This window comes from Nannobrachium achirus, assembly GCF_963921795.1.
Source record: "Nannobrachium achirus genome assembly, chromosome: 5".
Taxonomy (NCBI): Eukaryota; Metazoa; Chordata; class Actinopteri; order Myctophiformes; family Myctophidae; genus Nannobrachium; species Nannobrachium achirus.
The window spans coordinates 356090-376453 of record NC_137814.1 but is presented as its reverse complement, the minus strand read 5'-3'; the positions used below and the strand labels follow the sequence as shown (position 1 = coordinate 376453).

The following is a 20364-nucleotide window of genomic DNA, read 5'->3' as shown; positions in this document are numbered from 1 at the left end:
GCACGCACGCACGCACGCACACACGCACACACACACACACACACACACACACACACACACACACACACACACACACACACACACACACACACACACACGCGCACTGTCCTGAGCTAACCTCTGTGCTACGTCATCACTTCCAGCGAGGCTCCCTCCGTGTCTGCGCATGCGCACTGTGGTCCCAGGAAGTTCCACGTCAGTTTGACAGAAAAGAGACGAGCAGAAAAACAACAACTTTTACTGTCCTTTCCTTCATTATTAATAATATATCCTGTCCTTATTATTCATATTATTTCTGATCTTATTGTTCTTACTGTTCCTTAAAGGCTCCTCGGCTGCTAACATGGTGAGAATGATTCTATTATCACTGTTATTATTATTAATATGTGATGTTTGTAACCTTATGACGCTGTGAGGCTGCGCTAGCATGATGCTAACAGGCTGTGTGTGTTTCATTGATTGATTGAAGACATTTATTATTATTATTATTTATTGTATTGTACAGTTTCAGTGGTACAAGGTCAACTAAAAGGAGATCCTAGTAAGCTGTATGGCTTTATGACGGATAGAACACAGCACTGTGCAGGGATTGGACAGTAATAATGCATGTGTTATGATAGCATAGCATCAATAACAAAAAAATAAATAATAGGAGATATTTATAAAGGGCTTAATTTAGGGTGACCAGACGTACCGTTTTACCCGGGACAGTCCCGTTTTCAAGCTGCGTGTCCCGGTGTCCCGACAAATATATCTAAAACACTGATCTGATCTAGTTTTCTGATCGGTTTTCAACATTCACTGCAAAATTGTCCCGGTTTTCGCCAGAATTAAAATAATAGTAGCTGTTTTCAGTGGTTGCATAGACATTTATCATGTACTTTTCATGAAAACATGCTCACCTAACCAACCAGAAAAAAGGAACACATTTATTGTGTGTCTGAATTCAACGCTGAGGCTGTTTGTCAATCACTCACTGCCTGTTTGCAACCCTGCGGTGCGTGTATGCGCGTGCACGAACGTTAGAGAATGGGCACGCGCGTGCGCGGTAAAGTGCGCATTGCTTTTAGGGTCCCAGTTTTAGGCAACAGTGTTTTGCGTCCCAGTTTGAGTGGCTGGAAATATGGTCACCCTAGCTTAATTACGTGTGTGTGTGTGTGTGTGTGTGTGTGTGTGTGTGGATCTATTTAACGCCAGTATAACAATAATTTTATTAGATCTATAAACCCTCTCAGTGTCATTGTGTCAGATGTTAAGCTAGCAGCTAATGTTAGCATGATGATGATAAACATGACAACATCAATAATCACAGGGACCCCCTGAACAGAAGATGTTTACAGCTCTAGCAGTGATTCTGAACCATTCTAAAGCAACCAGCCTCAGTACGACATCCTCTAAAACAGGGGTCTTCAACGTTTTCAGGCCAAGGACCCCTTAGTTGAGAGAGATGAAGCAGGGACCCCTTAGTTGAGAGAGATGAAGCAGGGACCCCTTAGCTGAGAGAGATGCAGCAGGGACCCCTTAGTTGAGAGAGAGATGAAGCAGGGACCCCTTATTTGAGAGAGAGATGAAGCAGGGACCCCTTATTTGAGAGAGAGATGAAGCAGGGACCCCTTAGTTGAGAGAGATGAAGCAGGGACCCCTTAGTTGAGAGAGATGAAGCAGGGACCCCTTAGTTGAGAGAGAGATGAAGCAGGGACCCCTTAGTTGAGAGAGAGATGAAGCAGGGACCCCTTATTTGAGAGAGAGATGAAGCAGGGACCCCTTAGTTGAGAGAGATGAAGCAGGGACCCCTTAGTTGAGAGAGATGAAGCAGGGACCCCTTAGTTGAGAGAGAGATGAAGCAGGGACCCCTTAGTTGAGAGAGAGATGCAGCAGGGACCCATTAGTTGAGAGAGAGATGAAGCAGGGACCCCTTAGTTGAGAGAGAGATGAAGCAGGGACCCCTTAGCTGAGAGAGAGATGAAGCAGGGACCTCTTAGCTGAGAGAGAGATGAAGCAGGGACCCCTTAGCTGAGAGAGATGAAGCAGGGACCCCTTAGCTGAGAGAGATGAAGCAGGGACCCCTTAGTTGAGAGAGATGAAGCAGGGACCCCTTAGCTGAGAGAGCGATGAAGCAGGGACCCCTTAGCTGAGAGAGGGATGAAGCAGGGACCCCTTAGTTGAGAGAGAGAGATGAAGCAGGGACCCCCACAACCTGTTCATAGATTCCATATAGTTTCATTGTTTGACAGCACAATCATCAGTGTATTTTGATTCATGTCAATTTGTGTTTTCAGATATTTAACCACATGAACCGTCAATACTTAAAGGGCCAGTTCACCTCTGGGACAACCAGATCTTATTTTATTGTTGTTTGGGACACGATCAGCACAATCCTGAGTTATTGTTTGTGTTCAATCTTTTTTTTTTTTTTTTTTTTTTGATATTTTAGTATTTCAGCATGACTAGTGATGCGTTTTGCATGCAAAAGTGTAGCTCAGTTTCCACTTCATTTTGTGTGCAGTGGTTGCAAAGTCTGTTTTCTCTAAGGAGAGATATCTAATATATCTAAAAAAAGAAAATGCCTATGGCGTCCTTTTTCAATTGCAAGAGAAAGGACTGCACCAAACATTATTTGCCGAAAATAGCTGATCTACAAGCTCACAACGCCTCGCAGTGCGAGCATGTAGATCCGTTATTTTTTGGCTAAAGTTATCAGGATATGGACGCTAGGGTTCAAGTGGTTAATATAAAAAAGAAGAAAACAGTTTCTATCACACAAATATTTGGAGGACCCCCTGTGCTGTAGTAACTCTGAGGACCCCCTTTTGAAGACCCTTGCTTTAGAGATCAGATAATACTGAGACCCTCCTAACCAAATGGACCCTCATCTAGTGGTTCTCAACCTGTGGGTCGGGACACCCAGAAGGGTCCCCAATTTATATTGGGGGGTCCCCAGATGATTAACTTAATGTGCAACATTGTTTTCTCACTCAACAGTAAACAAACCAACATAAAGTTTAAGTGTAGAGGGTATCTGCACTGCACATTTATAAAGTGACAATTTAACAACTTTTTAATACCTCTAAAATGACAAATTGAGCATTGGCCAAATTGTCAAATATTGGAAGGAGAAATTGTGAAAACATCAGATCTACAAGCTGTATTAAAGTCCTCTTCGTCAAGGTAGGATAATTACTGACAGTGTTATGGACTACAGCTCCATTAACCCATTTAGGCCTAGAATTATTGACTGCTTTAACTATTGAAAAATAGCAGATCTACAAGCTCGTACAAGCTCTACGAGCTTGTAGATCTGCTATTTTTGAAAAAGTCGTGAAAATGTGTGCAAATCTTTGAATATATGTATTTTCAAAGCGAACGTTTGTAACTCAAATGTTGCTTCTGGGGGGTCCCTGGAACTAGATATTTTGAGATGGGGGTCCGTGGCCAAATACATATCATTTTGGGCGTCCTTCACATGAAAAGGTTTGAGAACCACTGACATAGTATTCTCTCAAGAACAGACTAACTGAGCTCCAGTTAAGTGAAAAGGACCTTTTCTTTGACGATGGCTGGCCAGATTGCTGACATAGAAACATAGGGTTTTTCAAAAAAACCTTAGAAGGATTCAAAAGACACTTATAGAATCGGGTCAAAATTCTAATTTTCACAATTTTTCAAAAGTAGCAGATATTTTTCAATAGTTAAAGCAGTCAATAATTCTAGGCCTACCATGGGTTAAAGGTGAATCCAGTTCCATTAAAGGTGAATCCAGTTCCATTAAAGGTGAATCCAGTTCCATTAAAGGTGAATCCAGTTCCATTAAAGGTGAATCCAGGTCCATTAAAGGTGAATCCAGTTCCATTAAAGGTGAATCCAGTTCCATTAAAGGTGAATCCAGTTCCATTAAAGGTGAATCCAGGTCCAGTTGTATTAATGTCCAGTCTTTGTGTTGCAGCTTCACCATCAGGCTAGAATAATTAGTGACAGTGTTATGGACCACAGCTAGTGTTAAAGATGAATCCAGGTGAATCCAGGTCCATTAAAGGTGAATCCAGGTGAATCCAGGTCCATTAAAGGTGAATCCAGGTGAATCCAGGTCCAGTTGTATTAAAGTCCAGTCCGTGTGTTGCAGCCTCTCCGTCTGGACATCAAGAGGAAGTTGACGGCGAGGTCAGACCGGGTCAAGAGTGTCGACCTTCACCCCACTGAACCCTGGATGCTGGCAAGCCTTTATAATGGATCAGTGTGTGTCTGGAACCATGAGACACAGGTATGATAACCCTACTATACCCCCTCTATACCCCTATCTATACCCCTATTATACCCCTATCATACCCCTATCTGTACCCCTATAACCTAACCTCTATATCCATACAATAACCCTATACCTTACACTGAACCCTGGATGCTGGCAAGCCTTTACAACGGATCTGTGTGTGTCTGGAACTAGGGTTGGGGGCGGTAACCGCCGTACCGCGGTATACCGAGGCCTACCGCGGTGTCAGGGTCCTTACCGCGGTCAAAATAGTCTATTTTTTATTGAAAACAAGCGAGTTTTAAAACGGGGGAGAGGCGAGGACCGCATGCGCTCCATGCCGCTCTGCTCTGGGCCGCGTACCACAGGTTTGGAACGTCTATGGTTTGGAAGCCACATACGTCACTCGACTCGGAGACACAGTCTACACACAGCAGTAGGGAGCACGGAGAAGCGTAAAATTTCTCTGACTGTAATCCACACAACACAAGTATGTTAACTCATTGCATGCCAGGCCCGATAGTCCCGAGATTATTTCAATGTCTTTCCCTGCCAGGCCCGATAGTCCCGAGAATTTCCGCCATTTTGAAAAAAAAAAAAAAAAAAAATCAAAAAAACTTTTTTTCAAAAAAATTTTTGGACCCCAAAAAATGTAGTAGGCATGATAGAAATCGCGAAATTGCATGTTTAACCCCCATAGCAACCCCATCTATCAAACATGGCAGCCATCTTTGTTTACATTTTAGGAAAACATAATGGCTTGTATCTCATGAATGCCTGAACGGATTTCCATTCGTATTTTTTTGTTTGAAAGCTGTGAGCAATGTGGACACACGTGGTGCATTATCTAGGCATGGGTGTGCATGATCCGTGCACTATGAATTACATGGAAGTCTATGGAGACCAGAGGCACCATAGAGTACGAAGGTATTGTTAAATGGCGGGGAATGTGTTAATACATACCTTGTGTTGTGGCAGTAGTACCTTGTGGCATTTTGTTTTTTATTCATACGGATTACAGGCGGAGCACGGACCGCGTGGACTAAAAGCGAAAATGAAAATATCTTTTACTTTTCCCACCGCGTCGCGCCGACTCGCCCGTTGTGCCCCGTCGCCGATTTTATAACCTTTTCTGTCAAGTCTTGTCACTAAAACCTGTATATATCAGCACTCAATCGATTTCAGACGTGAGTTAATCACTGTACACGATCTGATTACCCGTCTCCGTCTCTCTTCTGGTTTGTTCACACACAGCAGTCTGTGTCTTAAAAGCCCAAGTAGCTACCGTTACTATGGTAACCCGACAGTGCAGATCTAAAAGCTCAGAACGCGTCGCGGATGCGATGTGTTGTGTGCTTGTAGATCTGCTCCTTTCAAAGCCATACCCGCTGGGCTGTACGGAGAAGTATAACTCGGGCAGTCAGGCTGTGGAGAGGCGACTTTTGGGAAGACGATTGCAATATTTTGGCTTATTGCCGAACCTTCATTAATAGATACGGGGGTGCGGTAATTACTGCAATACCGGCGGTAACTGGGAAGACGGTAATCGCGGTAACAAAATGTCGATACCGCCCCACGCCTATCTGGAACCATGAAACACAGGTATATATATATACCCCTATTATACCCCTATTCTGTACCCTATAACCTAACCTCTATACCCATACAATAACCCTATACCTTACACTGAACCCTGAATGTACCTATCTGTACCTCTATACCCATACAATAACCCTATACCTTACACTGAACCCTGGATGCTGGCAAGCCTTTACAACGGCTCTGTGTGTGTCTGGAACCATGAGACACAGGTCTGTACGATACCCCTCTATACCCCTATTATACCCCTATCTATACCCCCTCTATAGCCCTATGATATACCTCTATACCTGTAGCGCTACAGCTATACCTTATAATGGATCTGTGTGTGTGTGGAACCATGAGACACAGGTCTGTTCAATACTCCTATTATATTACCTATAATTCAACCCCATAGCCCTATATCTACAGCCCTACAACCCTAACCCTAACCTACAGTATAGCCTGGCAGGGCCTGACGTCATACTGACATCATACTGACGTCATACTGCGTTCACTCACTCATTCCTTCCCCAGTATAACGTCTGGCCTTCGGCCTACTATACCGGCCTACTAACCCTATAGCCCATATTACACCTATACCTATAGCCTTATACCTACAGTATACATTACACCTATACCTATAGCCTTATAACTACAGTATACATTACACCTATACCTATAGCCTTATACCTACAGTATACATTACACCTATACCTATAGCCTTATACCTACAGTATACATTACACCTATTCCTATAGCCTTATACCTACAGTATACATTACACCTATACCTATAGCCTTATACCTACAGTATACATTACACCTATACCTATAGCCTTATACCTACAGTATACATTACACCTATACCTATAGCCTTATACCTACAGTATACATTACACCTATTCCTATAGCCTTATACCTACAGTATACATTACACCTATACCTATAGCCTTATACCTATTGTATACATTACACCTATACCTATAGCCTTATACCTACTGTATACATTACACCTATACCTACAGCCTTATACCTACAGTATACATTACACCTATACCTATAGCCTTATACCTACAGTATACATTACACCTATACCTATAGCCTTATACCTACAGTATACATTACACCTATACCTATAGCCTTATACCTACAGTATACATTACATCTATACCTATAGCCTTATACCTACAGTATACATTACACCTATACCTACAGCCTTATACCTACAGTATACATTACACCTATACCTACAGCCTTATACCCACAGTATACATTACACCTATACCTATAGCCTTATACCTACAGTATACATTACACCTATACCTATAGCCTTATACCTACAGTATACATTACACCTATACCTATAGCCTTATACCTACAGTATACATTACACCTATACCTATAGCCTTATACCTACAGTATACATTACACCTATACCTATAGCCTTATACCTACAGTATACATTACACCTATACCTATAGCCTTATACCTACAGTATACATTACACCTATACCTATAGCCTTATACCTACAGTATACATTACACCTATACCTATAGCCTTATACCTACAGTATACATTACACCTATACCTATAGCCTTATACCTACAGTATACATTACACCTATACCTATAGCCTTATACCTACTGTATACATTACACCTATACCTATAGCCTTATACCTACAGTATACATTACACCTATACCTATAGCTTTATACCTACAGTATACATTACACCTATACCTATAGCCTTATACCTACAGTATACATTACACCTATACCTACAGCCTTATACCCACAGTATACATTACACCTATACCTATAGCCTTATACCTACTGTATACATTACACCTATACCTATAGCCTTATACCTACTGTATACATTACACCTATTCCTATAGCCTTATACCTACAGTATACATTACACCTATACCTATAGCCTTATACCTACAGTATACATTACACCTATACCTATAGCCTTATACCTACAGTATACATTACACCTATACCTACAGCCTTATACCTACAGTATACATTACACCTATACCTATAGCCTTATACCTACTGTATACATTACACCTATACCTATAGCCTTATACCTACTGTATACATTACACCTATTCCTATAGCCTTATACCTACAGTATACATTACACCTATACCTATAGCCTTATACCTACAGTATACATTACACCTATACCTACAGCCTTATACCTACAGTATACATTACACCTATACCTATAGCCTTATACCTACAGTATACATTACACCTATACCTATAGCCTTATACCTACAGTATACATTACACCTATACCTACAGCCTTATACCTACTGTATACATTACACCTATTCCTTTGATGATGGAGGGGGCCACTATATCTCCACTCACTCCAGAGGACCACTACACTACACTGTCGTACAGAATCACTTTATCTCCTCAATTCTTTAGTAAATAAATGCCCTAGTCACTTCATCATTCTATGTCACACACAAGTAGCAAAAATAGCAGATCTACAAGCTCAAAACACGTTGCTTTGAGCTTGTAGATCTGCTATTTTTTTATCCTGAATAATCTTTAGCAATTTTTTTCTTTTTTTTTTTTAACTTCAATTGCATTTAGTTGTACTTACAGTACATTGGACATTAGTCCACCTCAACATAGTTTTCTCTCTCAACAGTAAACAAACTAACAAAGTTTAAGTGTAGGTCAGGGGTCTTCCAAGGACCCCTTAGTTGAGAGAGAGATCATCAATCTGGGAACTAAATCTAAATCACTAGCTTTCTTCACAAATGTGTTCATAAAGGTGTCTACTATCACCTCTGAACTTTGTCAAACCCAACTCCCTTGACATACTTTGTGGGAGCCAATCAAAGTTGGTGTATCCCGAGGGCCTGGGATTAAAGGGGGGAAATAAAAAAAAATGGACAATATGAACATATGAGGTGTGTAATTAGGGTATTGTTGTGCTGCTGAATCCATTCCAACAATTAGTTATCAGTTAAAATGACTCCTTGGCCATAAAAAAGACCAAATTGGCTAAGGCTTAGCCAATCATGTCATTCAAGTTCACCTGTGTCCTGTTAGTCCCCATGTTTTAAACCCTGTGTTTGAGTGTTCCTTGTCAGATTGTATCATGTTATCCTGTGTGTCATGATGTGTGCTTAGACTGCTTACCCGCCTGATCTTGAATAGTTTTCATGAATTCAAACCCTACTCCAACCATTTTTTTGTATTGCCAATATTATGTCTCATGGACACACAAAAGTAGGTGTGACCTATTTTATGGCCAGGGAGTCATTTTTACTGGAATGCATTCAGCAGCCCAAAAATACCCTAATTACACACCTCATACGCTCATATTGGCCATTTTTTTTATTTTCCCCCCTTTAATCCCAGGCCCTCGGGATACCCGCAACTTTGATTGGCTCCCACAAAGTATGTCAAGGGAGTTGGGTTTGACAAAGTTCAGAGGTGATAGTAGACACCTTTATGAACACATTTGTGAAGAAAGATATTGATTTAGATTTAGTTCCCAGATTGATGTAGCAATCGGCTAACTTTTCCTCACTATGTACTGTGAGTGTGCATTCCCCCGGGCACAGGACTAGTTATGTTGATTCCCTGACCTCGCAGATCAGTTCATTATGGGACGCATTTTTTAGTAAACTGGACGATATTTTAGGAGATGGTTTGTAACCACGGCAAGCCAACAATTATCGATGTCTAAATTACATTTCTGCCGTGAGGATATACAGTAACATCATAACAAACGGTGGCTGGAGGAAGATTTCTTACTTGTGTTGTGTTGTGTGTGTTGCTGTGCTGTTGGAGAGCGGAGCATTTCTGTGGTCAGTGACAGTATGGACACCCCTTGCTTGCTGCGCACAGCAGTGAAAGCCACGCACGCAAATAATTCATGAAATAAATAAGGTTTAGGGCCGGGCCTGCTCTACAACGGCACGCACGCACACACACGCACGCACGCACGCACGCACGCACGCACGCACACACACACACACACACACACACACACACACACACACACACACAGTTATTATGTTAATACACAGACTCTAATAATAACATGTTTTCCATACAGACTCTGGTGAAGACCTTCGAGGTGTGTGACCTCCCAGTCAGATGATAATAATAATAATAATTATTATATTATTATGTTTTACAGACTCTGGTGAAGACCTTCGAGGTGTGTGACCTCTCAGTCAGATAATAATAATAATAATAATTATTATATTATTATGTTTTACAGACTCTGGTGAAGACCTTCGAGGTGTGTGACCTCCCAGTCAGATAATAATAATAATAATAATAATAATTATTATGTTTTACAGACTCTGGTGAAGACCTTCGAGGTGTGTGATCATAGGCTCATAGATGATAATAATAATAATAATATTTATAATATGTTTACAGACTCTGGTGAAGACCTTCGAGGTGTGTGATCTTCCTGTCAGAGCATCAAAGTTCGTGGCCCGAAAGAACTGGGTGATAACTGGAGCGGTGAGTGACATCACATCCTGTTTAACAGGAAGTTACATCATGCTGTTTGTAGTCAGGAAGTTACATCATGCTGTTTGTAGTCCTATTGATAGAACTGGGTGATAACTGGAGCGGTGAGTGACATCACATCCTGTTAAACAGGAAGTTACATCATCCTGTTTGTAGTCAGGAAGTTACATCATGCTGTTTGTAGTCCTATTGATAGAACTGGGTGATAACTGGAGCGGTGAGTGACATCACATCCTGTTAAACAGGAAGTTACATCATGCTGTTTGTAGTCAGGAAGTTACACCATGCTGTTTGTAGTCAGGAAGTTACATCATGCTGTTTGTAGTCAGGAAGTTACACCATGATGTTTGTAGTCAGGAAGTTACATCATGCTGTTTGTAGTCAGGAAGTTACACCATGCTGTTTGTAGTCCTATTGATAGAACTGGGTGATAGCCAAGGTAAATAGGAGGCAGGCTAACCCATGTCTGGCCATGAAGCTCACCATGGGTGCCAGAACTCACACCGAACAGAAGTGCTATGAAATCCATGACAGTGAATGGAGCTGAGCTACTTTAGACCAGCTCATCAACAATCACTGTTTATGAACCACTGAGACCTTTGTCATGTAATCTGTTCAGGAATATAAAAGAAGACATATCAAAGGTATATTTATAATCACTTGCTTTTCAATGTACACATTACGTAATGATATTAAATATAATAACAGTAAATAATAATCGTTTCTGTCTCCGAAGTATCGCGAAATTTGGTTCCCAAATGGAAACGGTGGAAAGTCTTGCGATACTTGGCGCTTTTAGAAACATCAACACTGCAGAAAACAAATGTGTGACATTATTTACCTGAGCTGAGTATGTTATAAAGTTCTGAATTGTTCATAAATAGTGTTTATTCATGAGCTGCTCTACAGTCTTCCACTGACTCCAGTGCATTCTACTGAACTTCCACTGACTCCAGTGCATTCTACTGAACTTCCACTGACTCCAGTGCATTCTACTGAACTTCCACTGACTCCAGTGCATTCTACTGAACTTCCACTGACTCCAGTGCATTCTACTGAACTTCCACTGACTCCAGTGCATTCTGAACTTCCACTGACTCCAGTGCATTCTACTGAACTTCCACTGACTCCAGTGCATTCTGAACTTCCACTGACTCCAGTGCATTCTACTGAACTTCCACTGACTCCAGTGCATTCTACTGAACTTCCACTGACTCCAGTGCGTTCTACTGAACTTCCACTGACTCCAGTGCATTCTACTGAACTTCCACTGACTCCAGTGCATTCTGAACTTCCACTGACTCCAGTGCATTCTACTGAACTTCCACTGACTCCAGTGTGTTCTACTGAACTTCCACTGACTCCAGTGCATTCTGAACTTCTACTGACTCCAGTGCATTCTACTGAACTTCCACTGACTCCAGTGCATTCTACTGAACTTCCACTGACTCCAGTGCATTCTACTGAACTTCCACTGACTCCAGTGCATTCTACTGAACTTCCACTGACTCCAGTGCATTCTACTGAACTTCCACTGACTCCAGTGCGTTCTACTGAACCTCCACTGACTCCAGTGCGTTCTACTGAACTTCAGGCTGCAGTTTGCCGGTTGGAATTATGAGATAGAGAAATGCTGTTGATGTCTCTTCCTCCTCTGTCAGTCTTGCTGTTTGTTTTATGGCTTAATTAATTAAGTAATCAATAGAAAACGGTCATTTAGGGGTGAACTGCTCTTTTAAACATGTTTTATTTGTTCCTGTTTCAGGACGACATGCAGATCCGTGTGTTCAACTACAACACGCTGGAGAGAGTCCACATGTTCGAGGCTCATTCTGATTACATCCGCTGCATCGCTGTGCACCCGACACAGCCTTACATACTGACCTCTAGTGGTGAGTAATATAACACACTCATTCTGATTACATCCGCTGTATCGCTGTGCACCCGACACAGCCCTACATACTGACCTCTAGTGGTGAGTAATATAACACACTCATTCTGATTACATCCGCTGTATCGCTGTGCACCCGACACAGCCTTACATACTGACCTCTAGTGGTGAGTATCATAACACACGGCCCTACATACTGACCTCTAGTGGTGAGTCTGAGTATTATATAACACACAGCCCTACATACTGACCTCTAGTGGTGAGTATGAGTATTATATAACACACAGCCCTACATACTGACCTCTAGTGGTGAGTATGAGTATTATATAACACACAGCCTTACATACTGACCTCTAGTGGTGAGTATGAGTATTATATAACACACAACCTTACATAGTGACCTCTAGTGGTGAGTGTTATAACACACATCCTTACATAGTGACCTCTAGTGGTGAGTCTGAGTATTATATAACACACAGCCTTACATAGTGACCTCTAGTGGTGAGTCTGAGTATTATATAACACACAGCCTTACATACTGACCTCTAGTGGTGAGTTTGAGGCTGTGCACCCTACCCAGCCCAACATTAGGGGTGGGTGATATGGTGATAATTATCGTTGAGACGATACAATGTCTCCACGATATGCCTTTTCAGAGGTATCGTATATATCGTGATACAATTGATGGAGCCTTGTAAAAAAAATCCTGTTTAATCGTTAATACAGAGATTCATTGCAGAATTCAATTTAAACCTGCATTTTGGTCTAAATCAGTAGTTCTCAAACTTTAAAATCTCATGGTTTCCACTTAACTCTGACAGTATACAAATGGGTTTCATTTGTATACCGTCAGAGTTACATACTTGTAAAGTTCAATTTGACCTCCCAAAAGGAACCCAGAGAGTCTAGTTTTTGTCAAGTAACTTGAAAAATAACCATGAAAAACCAGTGTGAAAAAGAATCGTGATAAAATTGTGTATCGTGATACAGCTTGAGAAAATATTGTGATATTGTATTTTTCCATATCGCCCACCCCTACCCTACCTACTGACCTCTAGTGGTGAGTCTGTGTACTGTACAGGGTTCCCACGGTCATGAAATTCCTGGAAATATTCTGAAATTAGAAAAAATATTTTTCCAGTACTGGAAAAGTTTTGGAATTGATCTGGAAGGTCCTGGAAAAAATAGCTATGCATTGCCTTTGGTTATTGATTTTGTTAATACCTCTGAAATGACAAATTAAACATTGGCCAAATTGTCAAATATTAGGAGTAAGCGACCTGTTATTGAGCTGAATTATTGTTATATAGTACTAGGGGTGGGTCGGTATTGACATTTTGTTATCGTGGTTACCGTCTTCCCATTTACCGCCGGTATTGCGGTAATTACCGCACCCCCGTATCTATTAATTAAGGTTCGGCGATAAGCCAAAATATTGCAATCGTCTTCCCAAAAGTCGCCTCTCCACAGCCTGACTGCCCGAGTTTTACTTCCCCGTACAGCACAGCGGGTCTGGCTTTGAAAGGAGCAGATCTACAAGCTCACAACACGTCTCCAGTTCAATTATAATTATTTTGGGGGTCCCCAGTTGGGGGACACAGTCTGAAAAGGTTGAGGACCACTGCTTTAGACACTGTGGCTTGGTGCCAATTCCTGCTTTCAAAGTAAATCTGTGTGTGTGTGTGTGCGTGTGCGTGTGCGTGTGTGTGTGTGGTGTGTGTGTGTGTAGATGACATGTTGATCAAGCTGTGGGACTGGGACAAGAAGTGGACGTGCAGTCAGGTGTTTGAGGGTCACACTCACTACGTCATGCAGATCGTCATCAACCCTAAAGACAATAACCAGTTTGCTTCTGCTTCTCTGGACAGGACTATTAAGGTACCCTAACCCCTAACCCCTACCCCCTAAACCCTACTACCCTCCTAACCCTAACCCTAAAGACAGGGTCACACTCACTACGTCATGCAGATCGTCATCAACCCTAAAGACAACAACCAGTTCGCTTCTGCTTCTCTGGACAGGACTATTTAGGACCTATTTATATTCTGTCAATGACAACATTTGTAATCAAAGTAAGTTGCTACATTTTCTCTCTTTTTTATAATTCTGTGAAATTAGCATATTCCACAAAAACACCAAAACAAACTAATGTACGTTTGTCTGCTATTTGTCTGGGTTGATATCTGAGTTGGATAACATTAAAGATAGCTGAGCACAACTCTCTTTCAACACAAATGGCTTTTTACAGAAAATAAACTTGTGAAAATAAAATAAAATAAAACTATCTACTTGAAATAGATTACCCAGACTGTTTAGCTACCAAATGGCTAATGATGCAGTTGTTAAGTAGAGCTACAGTACATCTCTTGATTTGCATTAGGCCTACAATAACATTTTGGGTATGCTAATAAGTTGGGCAGAGGCAGAGCCACTGGTAAAAAAAAGAGAGAAAAACTTATCGCTGTCGTATAGTATAGTATAGTTATTTGTTATACTGTACTCAAAGACAAGCTGAACCATCACAAGATAGGCTTTACCAAATCAACAGCTACCAGTGCTAGTGGACATCTAGACCAGGGGTTTCCAAAGTGGTTGACAGGGCACCCTGGGGTGCCGCGACGGCAGTCCAGGGGTGCCACGAGATCATTTGACACTTGAAAAAAGAATTAGTATCATTTTAAACTTGAAGTTCAAAGTTATTTTCAGTCAGTTCTAACCAAAATGGCTGTTATCTCAATGTTTTCCTCGCAACATAATCACTAAAATATCGTCACTGTCGGGCAGAAACCTTGTATCTCCAAGTTTCAAATGTGTACGTCTTTTGGTAAAGCAAAGCCCTGCTTCATCATACAAGACTGTCGCACAAAACTAGTGAAAACAGCCGATCTAGAAGCACTGTGTGCACTAGTTTAGTACATTTTATAGATGATAAATACAAAACGAACGGTTTTGGACATACAAGGTTTACAACAACGATATACTATAAATATAAGGGGCTGGGAGTGAAAATTATAATATAGGGGTGCCTTGGATTAAAAAAAGTATTTATGGGGTGCCCTGAGACAAAAAGAGTTTGGGAACCCCTGATGTAGACTATTACTAGCTATGCTGTATCATGTTGTATCATAAGAAGTAGATATTAATACAATCAATGATCTACTCTACCTGGCTACGAAGTAGCCTGATACTTCAGTCCGCACATCACCACCCCCTGTTGATGGGTGGTGTGTAGTGTGGACTGAACCCGGAGATATTTTATTTTATTTCAAGCGCGCCCGAAGAGCGGGCGCATTGAATGGGCCAATCAGGGCTGTAGACTTGAGGCACGTGGTAGGCTGCTCCGGTCCCAGCCCCCTCCCTTCGGAGCTGTTCTGCCCACGTGAGTCTCCCTAGTGGACTCTGATTGGTGCTCTTGTGCCCACGTGAGCTGCTAGTGGACTCTGATTGGTCCGTGAAAACTGTCATGGCGGGGTCAGACTCGACTCGAATTCTTTTAAATAAAATAGTGCCGTTTCATTACGTTTTAATACCATTTTGCACTAACGTAAACATGCAGTCATATAATATGTTATGAGAAATAACGTATTTTTGCAATGACACGCCACGTCGCCGTCGGAGGCTCTAAGCGTGTGTGTGTGTGTGTGTGTGTGTGTGTGTGTGGGTGACGTCAATAGGCTTTACCCCGCCCCCGCTGAAGTCCCCAGTTTCAGACTCAATCCCAAAACGAAGTGTGTGATTGAGTCTGGCGCTTGCAGTCAGGCTAGGTACGAAGACCTAGCTCAGAGTTAGGGTTAGGGTCAAAGGTCAGAGGTCAGGGTTAGGTCAGTATTATCATGATTGATTATGTGTGACGACCAGGGGCATAGTTCCACCGATTTAAAATGACTCCAATACGGAACTAAAACTTCCTATGATTGGCCGCTAGTTGCGCTGTTTCCCCCCCGGCCGATCGCAAAAAGAATTGTTCTCCATTGGATCCCATTCATTTTCCCCTTTTGTTTTCTAACCTTAATTAACATTTTCATGAATACTTTATGGTTCCTATCGCTAGTTAAAAATTGCCTTTCAATCACGATGATATGCGTTTCGTGAAAATACGGTCCCATTCATGTTAAAATTGATGATAAAGTTGCGGGGGGCGTGGCCAACTAAACTGATACCAGCCAGCTGTGTTCTTCTTCGTGTGCTCTATTTCGAGAGGCTCCGACCACATTCTCCCATGTATCCATAGAGTATTATCTCAGCAGCCATAACCCACAGCGACCCTCTTTAAGTATTTTTAAGCATCCTGCGCGATAGAATCACATTTACACTGCATCTAAAGACTCCACCTTTTGCATAAAAAACGCGCATTTTTACCCCAATGTTCCTAGCAGCTTCTTCTGAAGCTATTGTATTCGCACGATGTACACTTTGTAGAAAAGTAATGTGTGGGTTTGCTATGCAAATCTTTCCCCAGAGTGTCTCCTACGCAATTTTCGTCACCAAAGTATCAGGTTACAGTTTGCTTCAGCAGTGACGGGCGCGCAGCAGCGAGAGCCTAGCTAGCCGAGAGCCTGTATCTTACAAGAAGTTGGCGGCCCTTCGGGCCACTCACCTCTAGAGTTCGGCCCACTCACCTCTTCACAGCAACATACTGTCTGTCTGTGTGTGTGTGTGTGTGTGTGTGTGTGTGTGTGTGTGTGTGTGTGTGTGTGTGTGTGTGTGTGTGTAGGGGTGTGTGTGTGTGTGTGTGTTGCTAAAATGAAAACTTTGAAATAATGAAAATAAAACATTGGCAGGCCTATTATAGTAATAATAATAACACAATTAGGCCAAAACTTTTTTTTTTTTCAATTTTTTTTTTCTCAAAACACTATTTTTTCTCTAAAAAAAATTTTTTTCCTCAAAAAAGTTTTTTCTCAAAAAAAGAACTACCCATATTTGCCCATTACAAATCCATTTGATTGCTGGTATACCGTGAGGGCCCCCGGAGGGGGCCCGAGCTCTAGATTTGAGGGCCCCCGAAGGGGGCCCGAAATTCTAGTATATATAATAGAGAGCGGACCAGCCCCGCCCCAGCTATCACTTCAATGCAAATTGCTCAGTGGCGTTTTGAAGCATGCGGAAGTAGCTAATCCAGGTGCATTCTGGGGGAAATTGGTCTCTACCTAGAGACCAAAATGTTTGACGTTGAGACATAATGACGTCACGAACGACGTCGACGTCCATTGAACCCTATTGTAGACCCCAGCGGCGCGCTCTTATGCTCCTGCATGTATGTTTCACCCCGCCTGATATTCCAGCTTTGGCCTGTAGGGCGGCCGCTTCAAAGTTTACAAGCCGTTCTTGGGGCTTGCATTTATCCCTGCGGTTGCACATGACCGTTGGCAGCCAATAGCATCCTCTGGTGCTTTTACAATCTATGATGGCGACACCCATGCCAAGGACCCAAAATGTGTCATTTGCGCTGCATAGAAACCAATAGCTTCGCTTTGTCCATATATGTTTTACAGTCTATGGTGACGACCCAGGTAGAAAATGCCCAATGACAACTAACTAAAAGATGGGTTCCGTATTGAGCTGATAAAAAAACAACATGCAGTCTCTATACTGCCTCCCCCTGGCCAGCCGGGGCATCAGAAGGAGGGGAAAGGAACTGGTTGGAATAACGTGTTCCTTCCACGCGCTACTCCCAGAGCGAATGTAATCAGAGAGTGGTGTCACCGAGGGGTCCGAAAATGAACTCGTTACGTCACCCATGTTTCAGCTCTAAACAAGCGGGCGATTTAATAACATTGGTTTCAATGCAGCATCGCGAATATCGGCATTTTTAGGTAAATATACAACATTAGAACGGTTTTAAAGTATTTTACAGGGACAACTAAAGTCTCTGTAATATTTACTTTGTACTATTGCCAAAAAACTATGAAAATGACATGGTTAATAAAGATTATTAAAGTCGGACTGTTGCCTTGTCACTGGCTAATCAGTGCGTCGTCATAATGTTGTTAACATGCACAATGGCACCTCCAAGTGGCAGGTTACAGTAATGCAATGAAAGGCATGTACTTTGTTATCGTGATACGTCAATATAATTATATCGTTTACAAATCAGAAAATAAGATATCAGGAAAAAAACTGTGATATTTTTTCTTTCATTTGTCTGAATCGATTATTTTTATAAAGGTCACAGTCGTTATAAAATAATGTGCTGCTCTCATTCATTTAGCAGACTTCCGGTTAGATATTTGTCACTATAGAAGCTCCTCCCGAGCCGCCATTGGACTCGCCCCATGAAGTGAACGTAGTTGGCCTAACTCTCCATTCTACGGCTCTGGCTACTCCTAACCCCCTGGTGGTGATAAGAAGTGGCCTGCTCACTCCTCATGCACTGAAGGAAGCATGAGCTCAGTTCAGGGTTAGCAGAGGGAGAGCAGAGACCAGGATTAAACAGTTTAGGCAACTGGCAAGGGGTGAAACATGGGTTACAAAATCATGGGATAAAAAACATTATTCTCTCTCTCTCTCTCTCTCTCTCTCTCTCTCTCTCTCTCTCTCTCTCTCTCTCTCTCTCTCTCTCTCTCTCTACTTCACCCTGGAAGGTCATGATAAAGGAGTAAACTGCATCTCTCTCTCTCCTATAGTAACCTATAGTCTCTCTCTCTCTCTCTCTCTCTCTCTCCCTCTCTCTCTCTCTCTCTCTCTCTCTCTCTCTCTCTCTCTCTCTCTCTCTCTCTACTTCACCCTGGAAGGTCATGATAAAGGAGTAAACTGCATCTCTCTCTCTCTCTCTCTCCCTCTCTCTCTCTCTCTCTACTTCACCCTGGAAGGTCATGATAAAGGTGTAAACTGCATCTCTCTCTCTCCTATAGTAACCTATAGTCTCTCTCTCTCTCTCTTCTCTCTCTCTCCCTAGGTGTGGCAGTTAGGCTCCTCCTCTCCTAACTTCACCCTAGAAGGTCATGATAAAGGAGTAAACTGCATCTCTCTCTCTCCTATAGTAACCTATAGTGTGTGTGTCTCTCTCTCTCTCTCTCTCTCTCTCTCTCTCTCTCTACTTCACCCTAGAAGGTCATGATAAAGGAGTAAACTGCATCTCTCTCTCCTATAGTAACCTATAGTCTCTCTCTCTCTCTCTCTCTCTCTCTCTCCCTCTCTCTCTCTCTCTCTCTCTCTCTCTCTCTCTCTCTCTCTCTCTCTCTCTCTCTACTTCACCCTAGAAGGTCATGATAAAGGAGTAAACTGCATCTCTCTCTCTCCTATAGTAACCTATAGTCTCTCTCTCTCTCTGTCTAGGTGTGGCAGTTAGGCTCCTCCTCTCCTAACTTCACCCTAGAAGGTCATGATAAAGGAGTAAACTGCATCGATTATTACAGCGGAGGAGACAAGCCTTACCTGATCTCTGGAGCCGACGACCGTCTGGTCAAGATCTGGGATTACCAGGTAATCTAAAGATTACATCTTTACCAAGTAATCTAAATATCATCTGGGATTACCAGGTAATACTCTGGGATTACCAGGTAATCTAAATATTACATCTGGGATTACCAGGTAATCTAAATATTACATCTTTACCAAGTAATCTAAATATCATCTGGGATTACCAGGTAATAATCTGGGATTACCAGGTAATAATCTGGGATTACCAGGTAATGATCTGGGATTACCAGGTAATAATCTGGGATTACCAGGTCAGAAACATATTACTTTTGGACACTTGAAAAAATGTTTAGTATCATTTTAAACTTGGAAGTACAAAGTTATTTTCAGTCAGTTCTAACCAAAATGGCTGTTATCTCAAAGTTTTCCTCGCAACATAATCATTAAAATATCGTCACTGACGGGAAAAAACCTTGTACCTCCAAGTTTCAAACGTGTACGTCTTTTGGTAAAAGCAAAGCCCTGCTTCATCATACAAGACTGTCGCACAAAACTAGTGAAAACAGCCGATCTGCTTGTAGATCTACTGTTTTCACTAGTTTAGTACATTTTAGAGATGATAAATACAAAACGAACGGTTTTGGACATACAAGGTTTCCACCCGACAACAACGATATGCTATAATAAATATAAGGTGCTGGGAGTGAAAATTATAATGTAGGGGTGCCTCGGATTAAAACAATATTTATGGGGTGACCTGAGA

General features: G+C 41.9%; 1 protein-coding gene across 2 annotated transcripts in view; it reads left to right on the top strand.

The window, feature by feature from the left end:
• Positions 1–204: 204 nt before the first annotated feature.
• The window catches only part of LOC308285640 (coatomer subunit beta'), a 67422-nt gene continuing 47262 nt past the window's right edge, over positions 205–20364 (top strand). The window contains exons 1-6 of one of the 2 annotated variants that reach the window (XM_080726470.1): positions 205–346; positions 4121–4258; positions 10253–10339; positions 12114–12240; positions 13969–14117; positions 19518–19664. In XM_080726470.1, the coding sequence (XP_080582596.1) occupies positions 344–346; positions 4121–4258; positions 10253–10339; positions 12114–12240; positions 13969–14117; positions 19518–19664 (651 nt within the window). In that variant the 5' untranslated portion in view covers positions 205–343. Of the gene's footprint in view, positions 347–4120; positions 4259–5993; positions 6055–10252; positions 10340–12113; positions 12241–13968; positions 14118–19517; positions 19665–20364 lie in introns of those variants that run through there. The other variant, XM_080726471.1, reaches the window with a different exon arrangement.